At 44.5% G+C, this 24,957-nt stretch overlaps 1 protein-coding gene and 1 long non-coding RNA gene across 4 annotated transcripts in view; one reads left to right on the forward strand and one right to left on the reverse strand.

Moving 5' to 3' along the window:
- The window catches only part of rnf169 (ring finger protein 169), a 29,011-nt gene extending 9,842 nt beyond the window's left edge, over positions 1-19,169 (reverse strand). The window contains exons 1-3 of one of the 3 annotated variants that reach the window (XM_043692545.1): positions 18,618-19,169; positions 7,072-7,148; positions 2,717-2,890 (exon numbers count right to left, since the gene is read on the reverse strand). In XM_043692545.1, the coding sequence (XP_043548480.1) occupies positions 2,717-2,890; positions 7,072-7,148; positions 18,618-19,080 (714 nt within the window). In that variant the 5' untranslated portion in view covers positions 19,081-19,169. Of the gene's footprint in view, positions 1-2,716; positions 2,891-7,071; positions 7,149-17,116; positions 17,197-18,617 lie in introns of all 3 variants that reach the window. The other 2 variants (XM_043692544.1, XM_043692546.1) reach the window with 2 other exon arrangements.
- Positions 19,170-19,220: 51 nt separating this feature from the next.
- LOC122550979 overlaps positions 19,221-24,957 on the forward strand; it is a 21,170-nt gene continuing 15,433 nt past the window's right edge. The window contains exon 1 of the long non-coding RNA XR_006311982.1: positions 19,221-19,302. This is a non-coding gene — a long non-coding RNA (uncharacterized LOC122550979). The remainder of the gene's footprint in view (positions 19,303-24,957) is intronic.

Consider the following 24,957-nt stretch of genomic DNA (forward strand, 5'->3'; position numbering starts at 1 on the left):
CTGATCAGGTGTACCTGAGAACTCTGTGGGAAGCTAGTGATTGCTGGGCCTCTTGCTGAGATATTTGTATCATCGATAGTCACAGGTGAGGTGCCGGAAGACTGGAGGTTGGCAAATGTGGTGCCACTGTTTAAGAAGGGCGGTAAAGACAAGTCAGGGAACTATAGACCAGTGAGCCTGACCTCAGTGGTGGGCAAGTTGTTGTAGCAAATCCTGAGGGCCAGGATGTACATGTATTTGGAAAGGCAAGGACTGATTGGGGATAGTCAACATGGCTTTGTGCGTGGGAAATCATGTCTCACAAACTTGATTGGGTTTTTTGAAGAAGTAACAAAGAAGATTGATGAGGGCAGAGCAGTAGATGTGATCTATATGGACTCCAGTAAGGCGTTCGACAATTCCCCATGGGAGACTGGTTAGCAAGGTTAGATCTCATGGAATACAGGGAGAACTAGCCATTTGGATACAGAATTTGTGGGCGGCACGGTGGCACAGTGGTTAGCACTGCTGCCTCACAGCGCCAGAGACCCGGGTTCAATTACCGCCTCAGGCGACTCTCTGTGTGGAGTTTGCACATTCTCCCTGTGTCTGCGTGGGTTTCCTCGGGGTGCTCCGGTTTCCTCCCACAATCCAAAAATGTGCAGGTCAGGTGAATTGGCCATGCTAAATTGTCCGTAGTGTTAGGTGAAGAGGTAAATGTAGGAGTATGGGTCTGGGTGCTATACTCTTCGGCGGGGCGGTGTGGGCATGTTGGGCCGAAGGGCCTGTTTCCACACTGTAAGTAATCTAATCTAAAAAAAAAGAACTGGCTCAAAGGTAGAAGACAGAGGGTGGTGGTGGAGGGTTGTTTTTCAGACTGGAGGCCTGTGACCAGTAACTGCCACAAGGATTGGTGCTGGGTCCTCTACTTTTTGTCATTTACATAAATGATTTGGATGCGAGCATAAGAGGTACAGTTAGTAAGTTTGCAGATGACACCATAATTGGAGGTGTAGTGGACAGCGAAGAGGGTTATCTCAGATTACAACAGGATCTGGACCAGATGGGCCAATGGGCTGAGAAGTGGCAGATCGAGTTTAATTCAGATAAATGTGAGGTGCTGCATTTTGGGAAAGCAAATCTTAGCAAGACTACAGTACAGGGGTTGGGAGGTCATGTTGCAGCTGTACAGGACATTGGTTAGGCCACTGTTGGAATATTGTGTGCAATTCTGGTCTCCTTCCTATCGGAAAGATGTTGTGAAACTTGAAAGGGTTCAGAAAAGATTTACAAGGATGTTGCCACGGTTGGAGGATTAGAGCTATAGGGAGAGGCTGAACAGGCTGGGGCTGTTTTCCCTGGAGTGTCGGAGGCTGAGGGGTGACCTTATAGAGGTTTACAAAATTATGAGGGGCATGGATTGGGTAAATAGACAAAGTCTTTTCCCTGGGGTCGGGGAGTCCAGAACTAGAGGGCATAGGTTTAGGGTGAGAGGGGAAAGATATAAAAAGACCTAAGGGGCAACTTTTTCACACAGAGGGTGGTACGGGTATGGAATGAGATGCCAGAGGAAGTGGTGGAGGCTGGTACAATTGCAACATTTAAGAGGCATTTGGATGGGTATATGAATAGGAAGGGTTTGGAGGGATATAGGCCGGGTGCTGGCAAGTGGAACTAGATTGGGTTGGGATATCTGGTTGGCATGGACAAGTTGGACCGAAGGGTCTGTTTCCATGCCGTACATCTCTATGACTATGACACATAGGAACATCACCACCTGCAAGTTCCCCTCTCAGCCACTAACCACACTGACTTGGAATTTTTTTTAAAAAAGGTTCATTCACGGGATGTGGACATCACTGTCTAGGCCAGCATTTATTGCCCATCCCTAATAGCCCAGAGGGCGGTCAAGAGTCACCCACATTACTGGAATCATCACGTGGCAGCCAGACCAGATAAGGACAGCAGTTTCCTTCCCTAAAGAGGATTGGTGAACCTGATGGTTTTTCCAACAATCTACAATAGATTCACGATCATCATTAGACTTGTAATCTCAGACTTTCTTTTACTTGAAGGCGAATTCCACTGTCCACCATGATGGGATTCAAACCTGGGTCCCAAGGACATTACCTGGGTCTCTGGATTTGTAGTCCAGCGATAATACCACGGGGCCATTACCTCCCCCAGCTATATCACTGATCCTTCAGTGACGCTGGGTCAAAGTCCTGCTCATTTCCTCCACAGTGGCATTGTTAGCCTACACCATACAGACTGCAAGAAGGCAGTTCACCACCACCTATTCAAGGGGCAAATTGGGACGGCTATTAATGCTGGTCCAGACAGGCAATCCCGCATCCCATGAATGAACAAAAAAAATTTAAAATTGGATGGTTCTGATCTACATAGCAGCCATTGTATTTTTTGTTCAACACAAAAGAGCCTCCCTCATCCAGCAGCAGTCGCTCAGACATGCATCCTGGTCACTTTCTACATGTCCTTTCCTCAACAGAAACAGGCAGTTCAGAGAAAACATCAGCAGTTCACTGTGAGTGCATGTCATAAGTGAGAGGTAGGGAGCACCAGGGGGCAAAGAGGCAGCAAGACAGGTAGAGAAGGGGAGAGGGCAGGAGCTGAGGGACTAAGAGGCAGGGAGGGACAGAATGGAAGGCAAGGACAGAGGGAGATAGAAGGGAGATGAGCAAGAGAAAAAGACAGAGGAGAATTTATAAACACTCACAAAATCTCGACCCCATTTTCTTGCCAGCTCCTCATCCCTCTTCACCTGTTCCATGATTGTTTTCTTTTTTTCCATTTGCTGCTTCTCGTGCTCCCCCTCAGCCAGAATAATCTGAATTATTTCCGCTGTGACCGTCTCATCATCTTCCTTCAAGCTCTCCTTCTCCGGCTCATACTGGAGACAGGAAACGTTATAATCTCAGTCTCAGTGAACCCCTACACCCTCTCCGCCCCACCCAGCACGCAAGCAATGGGGGAAGGTGGATAACTGGATGTGAGCAGGAGAGGTAGCATTATAGTACCCACTGCCATTATTACCAAACCTGCTTCAATAGTAAGGGTTTGTCAATTATACAGCAACTTTAACAGGATGCAACTTCCCACCATGCTTCACTGCAGTGTAAGCATTTGACAATGTGAGGAGATATTAGGATTTGGTTGAGTAACAACTTTCTCAAAAAGGCAGACAGGTTCAGCGAGGCTAGTCCAAAGGTCAGGGCTCAGGAAGGTAAAGGTACTGCTGTCCCTAGTGCAATAATTACACTGGATGGGTAGTCAGGTGGGGAGGGGGGCAACAGGACAAAGAACAGTACAGCATAGGAATAGGCCTGCTCAAGAAGCCAGAATTGGAAGAGCAGAGAGATGTCATTGTGGCCAACAAAGCTTCCTGTTTGGTTTTAGAGGGCACGATCATTTATTTAAGACGTGGTCCTTTTAAATCCTGTGCGGAGCTGCACATGGGTGAGCAACTTAAAAGAAATCAATTTGAGCAGGAATTTTCAGGATGCAACTTTTCTGTGAAGCTGAGAAAAAAGGTTGGTCTTGGAACAGGTTAGAGAAATAGAAAGGGAGTAAGGGCAAGGTCACAGATTTAACTCGCCTAACGTAGCGATTTGTAATTTACTTTCAAAGTCAGAAGCAGAAACAGAGATGGAGGGTTTGTTCTACCATCTTCCTGTTTCACTCACTCCCCTGCAGTGTTTGGTCTGACTATTCCCATTCAAGAAGGGCAAATCTGAATTATTAACAGACAAAATCGACAGAATTTCCCAGCTTGGACTCAGCAGGTACACCGATACAGATGGGATATTGAATGGAGGGCCCTGCCTCACTGTCTTGCTCGATGCAGAAGATTCCAGGTCATGATTTTAAAAATCATCATGACTACTCAGTCATTTCAGTACCTTTTCTAAATTCTCACACAAAATCATTAAACAAGTTCTCTCATCACTGTGGGTAATGTGGAGAATGGCTACAGCATTCTCCTGAATAACAGTATACCATCTATAACATGCAATATACCAACTCAGCAAGGCTCCTGAGACAGCACCTTCCAAACCTACAACCTAGAAGAACAAGAGCAGCAGATTCACAGAAATCCCCTCCAAGCCACTCACCATCCTGACTTGTACATATAACGCTTCCTTCAGAGTCACTCAACAAAAATCTTAGAACTCCCTTCCTAATGGCATTGTGGATGTTCTTAAGCCTCAAGGACTGCAGCGGTTCAAGATGGTGGTACACTAGTAGCTTAACAAATGCTGTACCACATCCAACGATAAATGGAAAAAAAGGCAACTAATTAAAACAAAGACAGCCTTCTAATTAAATAGCACCACAGCACTCTGGGCATTCCTAAAGGTTTTGTTTAAAACAGGTAATACAATCACTGTTAATAAAATGTGGAGCTGGAAAAAGAACAGCAGGTCAAACAGCAGCAGAGGAGCAGGAGAGTTGACGTTTTGGCAGCATCCTTCATCAGGACTGTCACGGTCAGTCACTGTCATTTATGCACAGCAAGCTCTCACAAACAGCAATGTGGCACTGGCCAAATAATCTGTTTTAGTGATGTTAATTGAGGGAGAAACATTAGCCCCTGAACACAAGGAAGAAACTACCTGCTCTGTTTTGAAATAGTAATCTTGGAATTTTGAACATCTACTTGAGAGGGCAGACAAGTTTTAGTTAAGTTACATCACAAAGGTGGCATTTTCAACAACACGGTTCTTCCTCAGCCCAGACCCTCTGATAGCAAAACGTTCTCTCATCCTTGACCCTCCAACTGTGTGGCATTGCCTCGTCCTGACATAATGGCACAACATCACAGCTGATTCCCTGATAGGTTAGACTCTGCACTGATAGTCGGATAGTACAGCATGACCCAGGTCGTGACTCTCCAACAACACAGCCCTCTGTCATTACTGACCCTTCGACAGTGTGGTACTCATTTGGCGCTGACCTTCCGACAATGCGGCGCTCCCTTGGTGCTGACCTTCTGACAGTATGGTGCACCCTCGGCATTGACCCACCAAGAATGCAATGCCCCCTCAGTGCTGACCCTCCGAGAGTGCAGCACTCCCTTGGTTCTGATCCTCTGCAGCTTGTCAATCTTGGCCTCTTTCCAAGAGTGTCAGGAACATGCACAGATTTGTTTCCGGAAGATATGAGCTCAGAGGCTGGACTGGGCCTGTCAATAAAGGTGGCATTGCCCTGAATGTGCCCAGATCTGTGCCATGGAAGGACTGCATTCCAACTTTTGAGAGTCTGCCTTGGTGTGTATCTGGACTCCAATGCTCTTAACTATTGATTTGATATACACCTTACCTGAAAATTTGTCTTGAAATTTCCAATTGATCCCAAGGGATCCAAATTTCCAATCCCTTTTGTGTGAGGAAAGGCTTCCTGACAGCCTAGCTCTATTTTGAAAGAAGTTATGCCTGTTATTATGGATCTCTGTCCACCCCCCCCAGAGGAAACAGTTTCTAATCCCATCAAATTCATAGGAAACCACATAAACCCCTGAACTGAAAGGAATACAGACCAAATTCATTGAAGCGGAGTTTGCAATTTAACCCTAAAAAGGCCAGGCATCTTTCTAGTGAATCCAGGCTACAAAGGTAAGATGGGATATCCTCCCTGAGGTTTACCACAGTTGAATGCAGTCCCTTTAAATATTTTCCTCAATGGGTACATACTTTTGCCCCTTGTATATCAGCCACATAGGGCCTTCATTCTATTAGCCATTTGGATTGATTGATATTTCGCAGATTAATTTTTAGGAATCTGATTACTTGACATCCAATTACCTCCACGTTATTCAGGACATTAATCAGTAACTTGTACTGGGGGAGTGCGAGGGGCAGGGTGCATGCAGACTGAACTGAACCATCAGAATCAAACAACACAATCAGTATCACACTGTAAATAGCATCTTAGTCATGAGTCACCTTCCTAAACTGCTGAAGTCTGGGTGATGTAGGAACACCCACAGTGCTCAGAGGAACGATTTCTAGGATTTTAACCCAGTAACAGTAAAGTATCAGCAAAATATTTCAGGATGGTGAGTAGCTTGGTGTAATACTTGCAGGTGGTGACGTTCCCATGTATCTGCTGCCCTTATCCTTTTACAAGGAAGTACTAGGCTTGGGAGGTGTTAAGGAGCCTTGCTAAGTTGCTGCAGTGCATCTTGTAGATGGTCCACACTGTTAGCACTGTGCATCAGTGGTCAGGGAGTGTGTGTTGAAGGTGGTCGATAAGGTGCCAAGCAAGTGGGTCCTTTGTCCTGGAGGGTGTCAAGCTTCTAGAGCATCGTTGGAGCTGCACCCACCCAGACAAGTGGGAGATATTTCATATACTCTGACTTGTGTCTTATAGACAGCGGACAGGCTTAAGACAGTCAGGGAGTAAGTTACATTGAGAATTCTCAGCCTCTGCCATGTCCTTTTAGCACAGGATTTATACTGCTAATCCAGTTCAGTTTCTGGTCAATAGTAATCACTAGGATGATAATGGTAGGAATTCAATGGTAATATTACAGAATGTCAAGAGGTGATGGTTAGACTCTCTCATGGAAGCATCTACTGATACCTGCAATGTCTGGAGGCCAACTGCTTGAACGACCACTGGAAGAGGCAAGCACAAATGAGAAGCTCAGCTGGTGAGAAGAGAGCCCAGAGAAAACAGAGGCTACTGAATACTGCATCTTCTCAGCCCAATATCTTCCTGTGCAGCAAACGTGGCAGAGTGTGGCAATGGCAGAGTGCGATTCAGGTGCCCCAGAAGATGACGTTGAACAGAGTTGACAACCATAGTTCAATTGGTGTGTAATGAAATGGAGGGCTATCATGTACTGTATTGAGGTGACCACTGATTGGCACTTGTGACATGAACATAACTTACTCCACATCAGCTCAATCCTGGAATATAACCAAAGAACTTGTGCTTCCTCCAAGATGACATCATCAACAAATGGTCACAGTACAAGGACAGAGTGAGGTCATTCTCCACCCCACAAATCCTTGCCCCATTCCTCTCCTCATTCTGAAAACAGTTGACTGAAGTGATGGAGGACAGTACCTGTCGGAGTTGATTCTCAAGCCCCTCCCGGACATCACCTGCTTTACTCAGCACCAGGGGAGCACGGAACACTGGCTCTGTAAGCACAAAACAAAAGGGAAACTCACTAAAGGAGAAAGTGAGGACTGCAGATGCTGGAGATCAGAGTCTAAGAGTGTGATGCTGGAAACAGCTGGTTGGGCAGCATCCGAGGACTTTTGCCTGAAACATCGATTCTCCTGCTCCTTGGATGCTGCCTGATTGGCTGTGCTTTTCCAGCATCACACCCTTCAATGATGGAAACTCACTAAAGACAAACCCAACTCCAATCAGACAAAGCACCTGAAGTAACCAGTACCCTTTATCCATCAAGTTCCAATAACCATAAATCATATAGCACTGGAGAAGGTCTCCAAGCTCATTTGACTTGTGCTGACCCTTTAGTACAGCTATTTAATTAATCTCAGTACCCTCTGTTCTTTGTCTAGAGCCTGGAAACGTCCCCATCGATTTATTCATCTAACTCCCTTCTAAAAGTTATTACAGAAAAAAGATAAATGGCATCAAAGCTTTTCATTTTGCCCTCATCAGGACAATGTGCAAGAAATACCAGTGTAAAGAGGAACAAATTTTTTAAATTGTATCAGAATAAGTACTGATTGGTTGGCAAGTGGACTCTGATTGGTACAGGCATTGCCATGGAGAATGTAATGTTGTTCCCCATTACTGTGGAATTTCTTGTAATTTGTTCTGAATGCAAGATGTAAAGCTTCAAAGTGTTTGTTTTCCAGCAAAACTCAAGTTTTATACTACTGAACTAACATAAAAATGACTGAATCAGCTTCCAGGTCTTACACTTGCACTCATCCTTTTGCCAATTATCTTCAGTCTGTGACCTCTGGTTACCAACCCTCTCCCCAGAGGAAACTGTTATGCCCATTTCCTCAGGTCCTCACAATTTGGAATGCAGACAAGGTTGTACAGTGACTCAAGCATGCATTTCACAGAGCATGGTAGACACTCTAAACAGCAGAGGGAACAATTGTCATGTCCTATACGTCAAAAGGTTACTCCTACGAACGCGCCAATGGAAAATGCATCACAATAGTGTAATACAACATCCCACAGAGTATCGCAGGAGCGTTTATCAAGCAACCCTCAACACAGATCCACACAGGGAGATACTGGTATGGTGACAGTTTGGACAAAGAGCACTGTTAAATGATTGTACTGAAAGATCAGAGAGTGGGAGACAAGATTAGGGAGACAATACCAAAACTCTGGGCTTTGACAGCTGAAGGCATGATCACTCAATAGTTGGATGATGGAAACTGGGAATACTTAGAAATCAGAATAAAAGAAGCATACACATCATTGGAGAGTCGTTTAGGGTGAAGAAGTGGAGGCATTTGAAACCAAGGTGATAACTGGTGATGTGAAAGTTTGCCAAACTGGATTTGTGTGTTTGTTTAGAGCAGGGAGGTAGTGACTGAATGAAAATATCTTGTAGTTTATTCTCAGCCTCCGTAACTAGTTACGTTCTAGACTCAAATTGCCTTCAGAACTATAAAGGCTTGAAATGATTGACAGAACAGGAAGAGGAACAGACCTGGTTAAGTAAGTCTATAACGTTCACAGAATCACACAGTATAGAAGAAGCCCTTTGGCCCATCGAGTCTTTATTGCCAAGATTTATCCTTGTAAAGTTCATACTGCTTGACTGAGTCAGAAGTAAAGATTTAGAGAACAGGAGGCCATTCATTCCATCAAGCCTGTGTCAGCTGCTGATCAGCCTAACACTGTGCCCAAGTGCTGGGTTGTGACCTGAAACATATCACATATGGAAAGGTGAATGTCATTGAAGGCAGAGTCATGTTGCTAAAGCTTTTCATCTTGCACGCTACAGGACAAATGTAAGAATGCCAATTTCAACAACTTATACTGGAGGAGAAAAGGGCACTGATTGGCTGACATATTTTATGGAGAAATCAAAAGGGATTTAACCACTCCCTTAGCTTTTGTGCAATTAAAAAAAAGCAAAGCGCGAACATTTCCCTTTAGTTCGCAGACAACAGGCCTGTTACAAATGTGTTGCTTGTACGAAGTGTAAATAAGCCTTGTATGAGGTCACCTAATCATCTTAAACTGTTTGTTAATGCAGCTAGGAGCGCATTCATTGATGTTTATCAAGTGCCGCCCAATCAAAGCATAGTCACAAAACAAAATGTTCAGTGATGGAGCTGTCAATTCAAATCCCAACTTAGTTTATATAAGGCTTTGTAATTTAAAAAAAAAATTAGGGAATATAAATCTGGTTTCATTCAAAATGACCACAAAATCTTTAAGGAGAAAGTGAGGTCTGCAGATGCTGGTGATCAGAGCTGAAAATGTGTTGCTGGAAAAGCACAGGTCAGGCAGCATCCAGGGAACAGGAGAATCGACGTTTCGGGCATAAGCCGAAGAAGGGCTTATGCCCGAAACGTCGATTCTCCTGTTCCCTGGATGCTGCCTGACCTGCTGCGCTTTTCCAGCAACACATTTTCAGCACAAAATCATTAAGACATAGATCAGCTACAATGGCACTGAATGGTAGAACAGCACCAGGAGGGGCTGAACAGCCTTCAGCCCAATAAAGACAACAGAACAAGCAAAAGGCCCTACCTAAGGAATTTGAAAACTAACATTCAGAGATTTATGAAAGACACAATGAGAGTTTAACAGTCCTTCCAAAACTTTGAAGGTCATTGCTGGATAGCTTCTGGCATGATACCTGGGAGTCAGAAACAATCAGAGGTCCACACTATCTAATTTAAACACACAGACACAGACACACACAGACTAGGGCAAAGTCTTTCACCACCTCAGATTGTCTCAAAGCACTACAACATGAGATATGTGTTTTTAAAGTAAAGCCAATACAGAGTCTACTTTTCTCACAGCTGAATACCATTGGCCCAGGACACAGGCAAGAATGCTTTTGTGTTTTGAGCACAATATTGGAGGTTGGCACTGCCAATGCTGTACTGAAGGAACGATAAACAGAGAGATACCATTTTCTGTAAGAATCTGTGCCCTCTAACGTGGATATTAAAGATTTCTTTTGAAGGTGAGATGCACCTTCGGCTTTGCCTCTCAAACAACAATATGCAAACCATTTACATTGGTAACCTTTTATCACACTGCTGTTTGTGGGATCTTGCTGTGCACACATTTCTGCAGCTATTCCTACATTATAACAGGAATTAGTCTTCAAAAATAATTTATCTGTCCCAAAGTTCTCAAAGGAGCTACATATAAACAAAAGGCTTTTTGTTCCCCCAGTAGTGATTGGGGGATATTTCACCTGGGTGGGAAGGTGGGGCCTTAGTTTAACTTTCCGTCTGGGACTCAGCATCTCAAACAGTCTAGCACACCCACAGTGTTGACACTAGAAGCATCAGTCTCGATTAAATGCTTGAGTCTCTGGAATGAGGTCATGAACCTATGATGGCCTAACTCAGCAGACACTATTACTAACTGAGCTAGGGCTGATCTATGATGGCAGATGCTGGTGATCCGAAAAAAAGGCAGAAAGAGCTAGAGAAATTCAGCAAGTCTGGTATCATCCTTGTGTTTCCTGCTGAACTTCACCACCACTTTCTGATTTAACTTCAGCTCTGGCATCCGCAGTACTTTGTCTTTACATTAGCCATTTTAATGGTTCAGGGATTTAGTGGCCAACTCTAATTGCTCAGAGGACATTCCTGACGGTGGAGTCACATGCAGGCCAGATCAGGTAAAGATAAGAGATTTTCTTTCTTGAAAGGATGTTAGAGTTATAGAGGTCTACTGCACAGGAAAATGCCCTTTGGTCCATTGAATATGTGCTGGTCAAAATAACCTAACTATTTAATTCCTTTTAGAACATAGAACATTACAGCGCAGTATAGATCCTTTGGCCCTTGATGTGAAATCAATCCGAAGCCCTTCTAACCTACACTATTCCATAATCATCCATATGTTTATCCAATGACCATTTAAATGCCCTTGAAGTTGGTGAGTCTACTACTGCTGCAGGCAGGCTGTTCCACGTCCCTACTACTCTGAGTAAAGAACCTACCTCTGACATCTATCACCCCTCAATTTAAAGCAATGTCCCCAATGCTAGCCGTCACCATCCGAGGAAAAAGGCTCTCACTGTCCACCCTATCTAATCCTCTGATGATCCTGTATGTCTCTATTAAGTCACCTCTCAACCACCTTCTCTCGAACGAAAACAGCCTCAAGACCCTCAGCCTTTCCTCGTAAGCCCTTCCCTCTAAACCAGGCAATACCCTGGTAACTTTTCTCCACACCCTTTCACATCTTTCCTATAAAGCGACAACCAGAACTGTACACAATACTTCAACTGCAGCTGCACCAAAGTTTTGTACAATTGCAACATGATCTCATGGCTCCGAAACTCAATTCCTCTACCAATAAAAGCGAACACCCCGTACGCCTTCTTAACAACCCTATGAACCTTTCAACTTTCAGGGATCTATGTACATGGACACCAAGATCCCTCTGCTCATCTACACTACCAAGAATCTTACCATTAGCCCAGTATTCTGCTTTCCTGTTGCTCCTTCCAAAGTGAATCATCTCACACTTTTCCACATTAAACTCCATTTGCCATCTCCCAGTCCAGCTCTGCAGCTTATCTATGTCCCTCTGGAACCTGCAACATCCTTTTGCACTGTGCACAACTCCACCTACCTTAATGTCATCTACAAATTTATCAACTCATCCTTCTATGCCCTCATCCAGATCATTTATAAAAAATAACAAACAGCAGTGGCCCCAAAACAGTGCTATCCATCATTAGTAACCGAACTCCAGGATGTACATTTCCCAGTATTCTTTCAGCTAGCCAATTTCTGATCCAAACCACTAAAGCACCTTCAATCCCATGCCTCCATATTTTCTGCAATAGCCTATTGTGGGGAACCTTGTCAAATGTTTTACTGAAACCCATATACACCACATCAACCACTTTACCCTCATCCACCTGTTTGGCCACGGTGGCACAGTGGTTAGCACTGCTGCCTCACAGCGCCAGAGACCCGGGTTCAATTCCCGCCTCAGGCGACTCTCTGTGTGGAGTTTGCACATTCTCCCCGTGTCTGCGTGGGTTTCCTCCAGGTGCTCCGGTTTCCTCCCACAGTCCAAAAATGTGCAGGTTAGGTGAATTGAACATGCTAAATTGTCCGTAGTGTTAGGTGAAGCGGTATGGGTCTGGGTGGTATACACTTCGGCGGGTCGGTGTGGACTTGTTGGGCTGAAGGGCCTGTTTCCACACTGTAAGTAATCTAATCTAAAAAAAAAACTCAATAAAAGGTTTGTGAGGCACGACCTACCCTTCAAAAAACATGTTGACTACCTCAAATCAAGTTATTTCTATTTCTTATAGTCCTTTCCAACACTTTACCCACAGCCGAAGTAAGGCTCACTGGTCTATAATTACCAGGATTGTCTCTACTCCCTTCTTGAACAAGGAGACAACATTTGCTATCCTCCAGTCTTCTCGCACTATTCCTATAGACAATGAAAACATAATGATCAAAGCCAAACGTTGTGCAATCTCCTCCCTGGCTTCCCAGAGAATCTGAGGATAAATCCCATCCAGCACAGGGGTCTTATCTATTTTCTAATTTTTCAGAATTGCTAACACCTCTTCTTTATGAACCTCAATCCCATCTAATCTATTAGCCTGTATCTCAGTATTCTCCTCGACTATATTATCTTTTTCCTGTACAAAACCGACGAAAAATATTCATTTAGTGCCTCTCCTATCTCCTTGGACTCCACGCACAACTTCCCACTACCGTCCATGACTGGCCCTAATCTTACTCTAGTCATTCCTTTATTCCTAACATAGCTATAGAAAGCTTTAGGGTTTTCCTTGATCCTACCTGCCAAAGACTTCTCATGTCCCCTCCTAGCTCTTCTTAGCTCTCTCTTTAGATCCTTCGTGGCTAACTTGTAACTCTCAAGTGCCATAACTGAGCTTTCACGTCTCACCCTAAGATAAGCCTCCTTATTCTGCTTGACAAGAAATTCAACTTCCTTAGTAAACCACAGTTTGCTCACTTGACCACTTCCTCCCTGACTGACAGGTACATACTTATCAAGGACACGCAGTAGCTGTTCCTTGAACAAGCTCCACATTTCAATTGTGCTGAATCCCTGCACCTTCCTTCATCTTACGCATCCTAAATCTTGCCTAATTGCATCATAATCACCTTCCCCCAGCTATAACTCTTGCCCTGCGGTATATACTCATCCCTTTCCATTGTTAAAGTAAATGTAACTGAATTGTGGTCACTATCACCAATGTGCTCACCTACCTCCAAAACTAACACCTGGCCTGGTTCATTACCCAGTACCAAATCCAATGTGACCTTGCCTCTTGTTGGCCTGTCTACATACTGTGTCAGGAAACCCTCCAGCACACACTGGACAAAAACTGACCCATCTAAGGTACTCGAACTATAGCGCTTCCAGTCAATATTTTCCAGCATTTGGTATTGCAAACATACAGCTAAACACTTTTTAAATGTTGTAATGAGGGTTTCTGCTTCTATCACCCTTACAGGCAGTGGGTTTCAGATTCTAAAACACCCTCAGTACCTTTTTTACCCTCACATCCCCTTTAAACCTTCTGCCTTTTACTTTAAATCTCTGCTCCTTGGTCACTGGTCCCTCCACTGAGACGGAATGTTCCTTCCTGTCTCTGCCTCTTATAATTTTATTCATTTCAATCACATTCACCCCGCCTCAGGCTGCTCTGCTCCAGGAAAAACAAGGTAAAAACAATGACTACAGATGCTGGAAACCAGATTCTGGATTAGTGGTGCTGGAAGAGCACAGCAGTTCACGCAGCATCCAAGGAGCTTCGAAATCGACGTTTCGGGCAAAAGCCCTTCATCAGGAATAAAGGCAGAGAGCCTGAAGCGTGGAGAGATAAGCTAGAGGATAGTGCGGGTGGGGAGAAAGTAGCATAGAGTACAATGGGTGAGTGGGGGAGGGGATGAAGGTGATAGCTCAGGGAGGAGAGGGTGGAGTGGATAGGTGGAAAAGGAGATAGGCAGGTAGACCAAGTCCAGACAAGTCAAGGGGACAGTACTGAGCTGGAAGTTTGGAACTAGGGTGAGGTGGGAGAAGGGGAAATGAGGAAACTGTTGAAGTCCACATTGATGCCCTGGGGTTGAAGTGTTCCGAGGCGGAAGATGAGGCGTTCTTCCTCCAGGTGTCAGGTGGTGAGGGAGCGGCAGTGAAGGAGGCCCAGGACCTCCATGTCCTCGGCAGAGTAGGAGGGGGGAGTTGAAATGTTGGGCCATGGGGCGGTGTGGTTGATTGGTGCGGGTGTCCCGGAGATGTTCCCTAAAGCGCTCTGCTAGGAGGCGCCCAAATCCTGCATAACTTCCCTGCTCTTAAACTCTATGCCTTGGCTAAAAGACAAATATCCCATATGCCTTCTTAATCACTGTATCAACCTGACCTGATGCACCTTAAGGGACATAAACACCAAGGTCCCTCTTATCCTTGGTGCTTCCCAGGGTCATACCATTCATCATGTATTACCTTGCTTTGTTTGTCCTGCTCAGTGCATTACCTCACACTTATTCCATTGCCACTGACCAGTAACAGCCATCTGACCAGTTCATCTATATCCTCCTCACTATTTACCAACACACAAATTTCCAATCTTGAGCAAACTTATCTGACCAACCAGGCGAAAGTGAGGACTGTAGATGCTGGAGATTAGAGTCGAGAGTGTGGTACTGAAAAGGCACAGCAGGCCTACATCAAATGCATTGCTCTCATCCTCATACCTGGTCACCTCTTCAAAAAATTCAATTAAGCTGGTCAGACATGAGCTCCCCTTAACAAAACCATGCTGACTGTTCTTGATTAATCCCCGCCTTCAAAGACTAAATTAATTCTGTTCCTCAGAATGGTTTTCAATATTTTCCCCACCACTGAGGTTAGCCTGTCATTGTTCCCTTCTTGAATAAATGGTAGCACACTGGCCTGTTGTCCAGCCCTCTGGCCTGCTGTCCAGCCCTCTGGCCTGCTGTCCTGTCGTCAGAGAGGAGTTGAGAATTACTGACAACATGCTATTTCCTCCGTTGCCTCACTCAACAGCCTGGATACATTTCATCTGGCCATGGAAATGTAACTATTTTTAAGTCACCAAACCATTCAGAACTTCCTCTCTGTCTATATTAATTTCTTTAAGTATATCATGGTCCTTCTCAGATTTCCAAATCCACATCATACCTCTCATTAGTGAACACCGACAAAATATTCCAGGATTCACCTGTCCACAATCTTTGGTTTCTTGCACAAATTATTATGTGACCCATAATGGGTCCTACTCTCTCCCTGGATATCCTTTTACCATAATGTTCTTGTAAAATAATTTGTAATTTTCCTTCATTAATTTTTTTTAACTCCTTTTTTGCTCTAATTTACTTTTTAAGTTTCCCCCATACATCTTTAGGGTTTCGGCGATTTTCAGCCCTCAGTATTTACCATAAGTTTCCCTTTTTGCTTTATCCATTATGTTCCTTGATAGCCAGGATTCACAGGATTGGTTGGTCCAACCATTTTTCTTTAATGGCATAATGTTAGGACTGTACTCTCCTTACTCCCTTAAAAGGTATCCCATTGTTCTGAGACAGATTTTTCTGAAAGTTAGTGCTCTCAGTTCAATCTGGCCAAATCATAGCGGTTTGTAAAACTGGCCTTCCTCCAGTTTAGAACTTTCATTTCAGGCCCATCCTTGTCCTTTCTCAAAGCAATCTTAAATCTAACGGAGTAATGAGTGCCCTCTACAAAATGCTCCCCCACTGACACTTGTATTATATAGAGCACTGATGAAATATTATCAGAAACAAGCTTTCTGTCTTGTATGGGTTACGAGTTTGTATTAGCAAGTTATGGAAATGTTAAATCTCTGTCCCCATTTCTTTTCAACGACGAGATCACAGTGTCCTGACTTAGGGTCATAGCATCTTAAAACAGGTGAGTCCATTCCTAGCATTAGCTAGACTATTCATACAGAAACCCAGGTAATATTCTGGGGGAACCCAGATTCAAATCCTGCAAACATAGTCGGGGAGTGGTCGACTTCTTTTCAAAATCACAGAGCAAAGTGCATTTAAGTGGCTCCTGTGGTACAGAGGTAGTATATTTATTTCTGAGCTAATCATCACACAACACCAAGTTATAGTCCAACAGGCTTAATTGGAAGCACACTAGCTTTCGGAGCATTGCTCCTTCATCAGGTGATAGTAAAGGAGCGACGCTCCGAAAGCTAGTGTGCTTCCAATTAAACCTGTTGGACTATAACCTGGTGTTGTGTGATTTTTAACTTTGTACACCCCAGTCCAACACCGGCATCTCCAAATCATGACTATTTCTGAGCCAGGAAGTCTGGGTTCAAGTCCCATCTGGTCCAGGTTCGTAACACTGCTGAACAGATTGATTAGAAAGTATCTTAAAAAGTACTAAATCTGTAAAAATCACTGGTCAGAATGCCATGTAGAGGTGTGCAAGTTTTACTACAAGAAATTTACCAAGATGATACTAAGGCAAAAGACTTCAGCATTGAGGAGGCGAAAGAAACGGATGCATTATTTTTGGAAGACACTCACATTTGAGAGATTTTGGTCACGTAAAATAAGGGAAAATATATCTAATGGTCAGTGAATCTATAACTTCAGAACACATGTTTAAACTGTCACAAGGGGATATGTTAGAATTTTACTCTTTCTAAAGCACTGATCTCACCAACAGGACATTGAATATTTCACAAAGAACAGAATCTAAATTGGCCTTTACAAAGGAAAAATGAGGTGGAGAAATAGTAGAAGGAAAAGATAGGATGACTTAGGATCAAAAGGTGGTGCAGGTGGGATTGGGGTTGATGCAGTTTTGTCACGGGGCAGCAGAAATGTGATGTGCCAAATGGCCGCTCTTGTGTTGTAACATCCTATACATTAACTTTAACACAAGCAAAGGGCAGCCAGTTACATGCCTGGACAAATCCTTTGAGAAAACTCTCAGAGGCGGGCGGAACCAGTAGTGCTTCAGCTTTAGTTCGTGATTGAATCAGACCTGAAACAGACATTTTAAGAATTTAAGAAGTTCCACTCCACAATGAAGAAAGATTGTAAAAACTCTTCAGTTCCCCTGGGCATCCACATAAGCCTTTTCACTGTCACATACCTGTATATCCCACAAAACTCCCTCTGATCCCATTACTCTCATTCCTTGAACTATGTAAGACTGGTCCTTTTATCTCTCACTCTCCCCATCCATCATTTTCTAAAATTATTTTTAATTTTTTCATGAATGTATGAGTCAGACTCAGCATTTACTGCTCATCACCAAGTGCCCTTGTGTGACTTGTTGGGTCATTTCAGAGGGCAGATAAGAGTCAATCACATTGCTGTAGGTTCAGAGTCTCATGTTGGCCAGACCAGGTAAAAGAAAGGGAAAAGGTATTAGTGAAACAGGTGGGGTTTTACAACAATCAAGGAAAGCTTCACGGTCACATTACTGGGACTAGTTGTTAGAATATTGAATGGACTTAAACTCTAAACATTCGCCTGTAACTGTGTTTTTGTTTTTGCCACTGTTTACCTATTATTTACTTAATCTGTGATCTGCCTGTATTGCTCGCAAGATAAAGCTTTTGACTGTGCCTCGGTATACATGACAATAAATTCAATTCAATTTCAGACATATTAATTGATTTTAAATCTGGTAGGTACAATAGCTGTGGGATTTAAACTTGTGTCCTGAATTACTAACCCAATGACATTTCCACTTTACCGTGATCACCCCAATCTGAAAAATGACTCAATATGGGATTAGGTTGGTGTGTTCAGGATTTGTCTATAGGGTAGAATTGTTACACTTGTAATTTAGGGAATTAATCCCTGATTTAGAAACTGAATTTAAATACCATTAGCTGCCATGGTGGGATTTGAAGGTATGTTCCCAGATCATTACGGAAAACAAATGCTGGAGATCACAGTGGGTCAGACAGCATTCCCTGGAGAGAGAAAGCTAATGTTTCGAGTGCAGATGTCTCTTCATCAGAGCTTATCGAGACTGGAAGCAGGCAGTTAGCTTGCTCTCTCTCCATGGATGGTGCTTGTGGTCTCCAGCATTTGTTGTTTTCAGTGTAGATTACAGCATCTGCTCCCACATCATTATCTGAGCCTCTCAGTGACTAGTTTAGTTGCTTTGACAACACTAACTGCCGGCTTAAAGTGGAGAGTATCTCCAGTTTAGTGGCTACTACATCGCCTCCCCGTCTCTGAACATCCTCCCCTTTTGGCGGATTCTGGGAGCAGGGTCCCCGGGCCAGGCGGCTCCCAGGGCCGGGCCAGGCCAGGCCGGGGTCCGGCTCCCAGGGCCAGGCCGGGGTCTGGCTCCCAGGGCCAGGCCAGGCCAGGCCGGGGTCCCGCCTCTATCCCTCCCTTCCCGCCCAGATCAGAAGCTCTATCCCCGGTCACTCCCATTCTCACCGGGCTCAGGCCCTGCTCCTGCCGCCGCCGCCGCCGATTCCTCCTCCGCTTCCTCGCCCAGCCTCCTCCTCCTCCTTCTCCGTCCCGGCTGCTGCTTCCTCCTGCGGCCCAGCGGCTGCTGCCAGAGCGGCCCGGCCCCAGAGTCCGCCCCGGGCGAGGGGACACGGCTCCCGCTGCCCGAGCAGCAGCGGCGGCGGCGGCACAGCGGGCAGGCGAGGCCGAGGCTCAGGCAGCCGCGGCACAGGCCGCTGTCTCCGGCCTGGGGCTGAGCCTGGAGCCGGGGCCCGGGCCGCTCTCTCCGGGCCCGCTCCCCACTCCCGCTCCGGGCCGCCATCTTGTGATGTCGGAGGCCCGCCCCCGCCGCGGGTGCGCGCGCGTGGAGCCGGCCGCGGGGCCGCGCACGTAACCAACCATGGCCTTTGGTGCCTAGCAACCAGCTCCTCACTAACCCCACATCCTTCATTAGTGCTGCTTCTCTCAACTAACCATAACTAGCTGCTTCCTCACCTAATCCAAACCGGTTAACTATCAACCTAATTAACTAATATAACTACGTGCTCCAGGGAAAGGGAGAATTGGAATATTGTCTGGTCTTAGGATGAAGGAAGATGAAGAGAAGTTTCAAGAGAAATGATCTTTGTCTTGGTTCAACAATGATTACAAGGTTGGTTTAGTAGCACCCAACGTAAGTACTGCTTTTTTTTGTTGAAATTTTTAAGCTTGCTCATCAGGACAATTTGCAAGAAAAACAACATATATATTGTTTGAGAGGGGTTGGCAGTTACTTGTCAGTCATCATTAACTGATGCATTCATCACGACAACACTTCTACCAATCAGCAGTTTCCTATATATATTGCATGAGAGGAGTTAACTGCCAACTATCATTAACTAGTGCATGTGCCACAGCATATCAGTCAGAGCCTACCTCCTTACTTTCCCTATCATTACTATTTCATGTAAATTGTCCAAGTGAACATAAGAGCTTTGACAAATGTGTCTTTTCTAAGCAACATGCCAATGATCTTCTGGTTGGCCTTCCAGGTCTCTCTACATCTCCAATGCCATCCCCTCCCCCACCCCATCCACCCCAATATTTATATTCCAGTTCCCTCCAAACTTTGTCTTCTATACTACATGGTGTTCCACTGACTAGTCACTAAATTTGCTCGTGATTAAAGTGGCCAAATTGTACAAGTCAAAACCAGGGCACACTAAGAGATGATGGCAAGGTGGGTCTCTTTGATGATTCACTTGGTGGCTGATCAAAGGCAGGACACTGAGAGAGGAGCAGTTGAAGGTGGGAGGTTGGAAGATTGGGCAGCCATGTGGCTCAGTGGTTAGCACTGCTGCCTCACAGCACCAGGGACCCAAGTGCAGTTCCAACCATGGGTAACTGTATGGGGTTTACAGCTTCGCCCTGTATCTGTGTGGGATTCCACTGCATACTCCAGTTTCCTCCCACAGACCAAAAATGTGTAGGTTAGATGGACTGGCCATGCTAAATTGTCCGTAGTGTCCTGGGATGTGTTATAGGTGAATTAACCATGGAAAATACAGGGTTATGGAGATAGGTTAGGGGTCTGGGTGGGATGCTCTTTGGATGGTTGGTGCTGACCCAATAGGTCAAGTGGCTTCTTTCTGCAATATGAGGATTCTGATTCCATGAAATCAAAGGGAGACATCTCCCTGAATTTGTTCAGCCACAGCTGATGACCCTATTGTGTTGATCCTTTAAGAGGCATCAACAGCAGTGGAGATGCTGGAGCCAAAGAAGATTGTGGTGACTCCCATGTAGACATCAAAGAATGTGGTGATGAGTGCCTTCAGGAAAAAAGAGGAAATTTTTACAGATTTTCAGGCCAAATTTACATTAGACAAATAGGGAATATGTGAAGGCCATGATATTGAACTATTTTTAGGAAATTGTCTGGGCATCAGGACATTTAATGTAAAATTGTAACCGCACCAACAAAACCAGGATATCTGGTCACCTTATCCTGGACACTTTGTATTGAAATGCCACCTTGCCTAATTCCACAACGTATTGTATCTGAGCAACTCTGCACCACATCCCCATCCCAGACAACTTGCAGACATGAGCCTGTTGTCCTCCACTCCACTCACTTCAACCATAATCTGTTTTGGAATTCTATCCTTAAACCTCTTGCCCTCACCTCTTTGAAAGGACTCCTGAATACTCTATCACCAGCATGCACCTATCGCACGCTACACCCTCCCCACCTCTTTCCTCACGAATAAGACATTTCTCAACATTAAACACACTATACAAAGTCAATTTGCAGTTGTTGAGTGTCTCTCTCTGAATATACCCTCAGCTATCCACAACACAGAGGGTGGTACGTGTGTGGAATGAGCTGCCAGAGGAAGTGGTGGAGGCTGGTACAATTACAACATTTAAGAGGCACTTCGATGGCTATATGAATAGGAAGGGTTTTGAGGGATATGGGCCGGGTGCTGGCAGGTGGGACTCAATTTGGTTGGGATATCTGGGCAGCATGGACGGGTTGGACCAAAGTGTCTGTTTCCATGCTGTACATCTCTGTGACTCTATGACTGTATGCAGTATCTGAACACTCACTGCTCCCTTGGTCCAGTTGCGTGTTTCCACATGGAAATGTTGGATAATTGCAGCCGAGCGGGGCGAGTGCCCTGGAATAGCTTTTCACGTCATTTTAATCCAGTCACTCTGTGGTACCCCTCTCCCTCTGCCCCCTCCCCCTGCCATACCCCTATTTATGATGTCACTGGAGTGGAACATTATACTGTCAGAATGAAGGGGGAGTTTTATTAAAGTTCAGAAATACAACTGAGATCCTAAGGACACAGCAGCAACTTAACTGCAAAACTGCTGAAGAGGAGGTAAATTAGATCAACTGGGAGTGGTAGGAAAGTGGCTTTGCTATTGGATAGTAATCCAAGGTATAGACTAATGATCGGAGATGAGTTCAAATCATATTATGGCAGTTGGGGGAACTTCGTTCATTTTATTAAATACACCCGAAAGAAACAAGGGAGTATCAAAGATAGTGACTTTAAAACTTACCAGATTGTCATAAACACCCATCTGCTTCATTTATGCCTTTCAGCAAAGGAAATCTGCTGTCCTGATTTGGTCTAGCTTGTATATGACTCCAAATCCACATCATGGTGTCAACTTTAAACTGGCCTCTGAATACCTTTTAGGGATGGGTAATAAATTATGCCATCCTAATCCTGCCCATTAATTTAAACATTTAACATCAAGGTTGGATGCCTTAGAACCCAGAGACAGCAGTGAAGCAAGGAATTCCAGTGCCAATTCCCAGGATGCAGTGAAGATATGGTGATCTCCATTATGCAGCAACTTTAATCCCAATTTTGTAGCCCAGTCAGAGATCAGGAAGGATTCATGGTCCATCCCTAAATTATGTGGAACAAGCCAAAATGGCAGTACAGTGTTACAACTGACCACAATGTATTTGGACTTAGGATCGGAAAGTTCCCTCTGAGCTGTTTATATTTTATATATTCACTCACAGGATGTAGGTGTCATAAACAGGACTGGCATTTGTATTTCCCATTCATAATTACTTTTAAGAAAGTGGTGATAATCTCTCTTCAGGCACTGCTTCACTCCGTGACAACTAGGCACACCAACTGTTATATTAGAAGGCATTCATTCCTTCTTGAGCATTTTACTTCATCACATACAGATATGTCAGAGTTTGGATGGTTATGTAGCAGATCCCTGAACTTTAGATTTCCTCTCCTAAATCTACTTGCTATTTCTCCTTTAAGACACTCTAGAAAATCAATCTCTAACCAAGATTTTAGTCACCTGCCCTCGTATAATGTGGCTCGGTGTCAACTTTTGATGAGTAACGATAGACAATAGGTGCAAGAGTAGGCCATTTATGTAGCAGATCCCTGAACTTTAGATTTCCTCTCCTAAATCTACTTGCTATTTCTCCTTTAAGACACTCTAGAAAATCAATCTCTAACCAAGATTTTAGTCACCAGTCCTCATTAATGTGGCTCGGTGTCAACTTTTGATGAGTAACAATAGACAATAGGTGCAGGAGTCAGCCATTCTGCCCTTCAAGCCAGCACCACCATTCATTATGATCATGGCTGATCATCCTCAATCAGTATCCTGTTCCTGCCTTATCCCCATAACCTTTGATTCCACTATCCTTAAGAGCTCTATCCAACTCTGTGATTTGTGCTATCTTATTATGTGAAAAGTACTATATAAATACATTTACTGTAACTCTTTAAAATTCATTGATGGAATGTAAGCTTCACTAGCTGGGCCAGCATTTATTGACTGTCCCTAGTTACGCTTGATAAGATGGTGATAAGATGCCTTCTTGAATTGCTCCAGTCCATTTGCTGTAGGTTCATCCACAACACTACTAGGAAGTCCATGTTAGGAAAGTGCTGTCGAAGGAGCCTTGGTAATTTTTAGATGATACACATGGTGTTACTTAACACTGGTAGTAGGAGTGAACATTTGAGGAATGGCCTTCGATACCTGGCCCAGGGTTGGCAGAGCATGGTGGCAGTCAGCAGACCATGCCGAGGTCCCCTGTGTTGGTCTACTACAGAAAGCCTTTACAGAGAGACAGGGATGCTTGCCTTTTTAACTTTGCTTCTTGTTTTTTTTCTGATCTATGGTTGTTCTGTGTATAATTGTAATGCAATTTTTAAAAATTTCTCTATTCTGTAACTAAAAAATTTACCTAGGTACCTTTGTACTTAAGGTGGTGCTGTAAGTGGTGACGTGTAAACTTTTCACTGTACTCATTTGAGTACATGTGACAATAAAGCTAATTCAATTCAATTTAGGATGTGGTGCCAGTCAAGTAGGCTGCCTTGTCCTGGATGATGTTTAGTTTCTCCAGTGTTATTAGACCTCCTGTGATTCTGACAAGGAGGGAGTATTCTATCACACTCTTGACTTGAGCTTTGTGGACAGGTTTGGTCAGATAGGTTACTCACTACAAATTTCCTAGCCTCTGACCTACTCTTGTAGCCAAGTATTTAGATGGCTGGTCCAGTTCTTTTATGGTTAATGGTAATACCCAGGATGTTGATAATGGGACAGTGATAACAATGCCATTGAATGTCAAGGGGCAATAGTTAGATTCTCTCTTGTTGGAGATGGTCATTGCTCAACACTGCATGGCACAAACGTATCAACAAACGTCCGCATTTCTAACCTTACAATGGAGGGAAGGTCATTGCTGCAGCAACTAAAAACAGTTGGGCCAAGGACACTATCCTGAGGAACTCCTGCAGAGATTACCCAGAGCAAGATGATTGATCTCCAACAACTACAACCATTTTTGAACCAGGTATGACTCCAGAGTTTTCCCCTCAATTCCCACTTATCAAATTTTGCTAGGATTCCTGGGCACCACATTTGGTTAAATGATGTCAATGGCAGTCGCTCTCACCTTACTCAGAGTCATGCAGCACAGAAACGGACCCGTTTGTCCAACTCCTCCTAGAGTTCTGCTGTTCCGTTTGTGTTTGAACCAAAGTTGTAATGAGGGTCAGGAACTGCATGGCACAGGCACAACCCAAACTGAACATTAATGAGCCAAGGAACTGCTATTTGATAGCATTATCACCGTGGCTGAGTAGTTAGTGTTGCTGCCTCACAGCACCAGGGACCCAGGTTTGATTCCAGCCTTGAGTCACTGTCTGTGTGGAGTTTACACAGTGTGGGAGGACACCCCTCCCACAGTCCAAAGATGTGTAGGTTAGGTGAATTGGCTAAATTGCCTATAGTGTTCAGGGATGTGTGGGTTACGTGCATTAGTCAAGGGAAATGTAGAGTAATAGGGTTGGGGAATGGATCTGGGTGGGATTCTCTTAAGAGGGTCATTGTGAAGTTTTTGGGCCCAATCTCCACACTGTAGGGCTTCTATGATTATTGTTTACCCCTTAATTATTTTACTGATGACATGTTATTTAGGTTGGGTTTGTCCTGCTTCTCATGTGCAGGTGACACCTGGGCAATTTTCCACAGTTAGGTAGAAGCCAATGTTGTAGTTGTACTAGAATAGCCACCCCTCCAACCGTAACAAGGACAGAACGCCCCTGGTGCTCACCTTCCACCCTACCAACCTTCGCATAAACCAAATCATCCGCCGACATTTCCGCCACCTCCAAAAAGACCCCACCACCAGGGATATATTTCCCTCCCCACCCCTTTCCCCCTTCCGCAAAGACCGTTCCCTCTGTGACTACCTGGTCAGGTCCACGCCCCCCTACAACCCACCCTCCCATCCTGGCACCTTCCCCTGCCACCACAGGAACTGTAAAACCTG

The sequence above is a fragment of the Chiloscyllium plagiosum genome, chromosome 6 (assembly GCF_004010195.1).
Source record: "Chiloscyllium plagiosum isolate BGI_BamShark_2017 chromosome 6, ASM401019v2, whole genome shotgun sequence".
NCBI classification, from domain to species: domain Eukaryota; kingdom Metazoa; phylum Chordata; class Chondrichthyes; order Orectolobiformes; family Hemiscylliidae; genus Chiloscyllium; species Chiloscyllium plagiosum.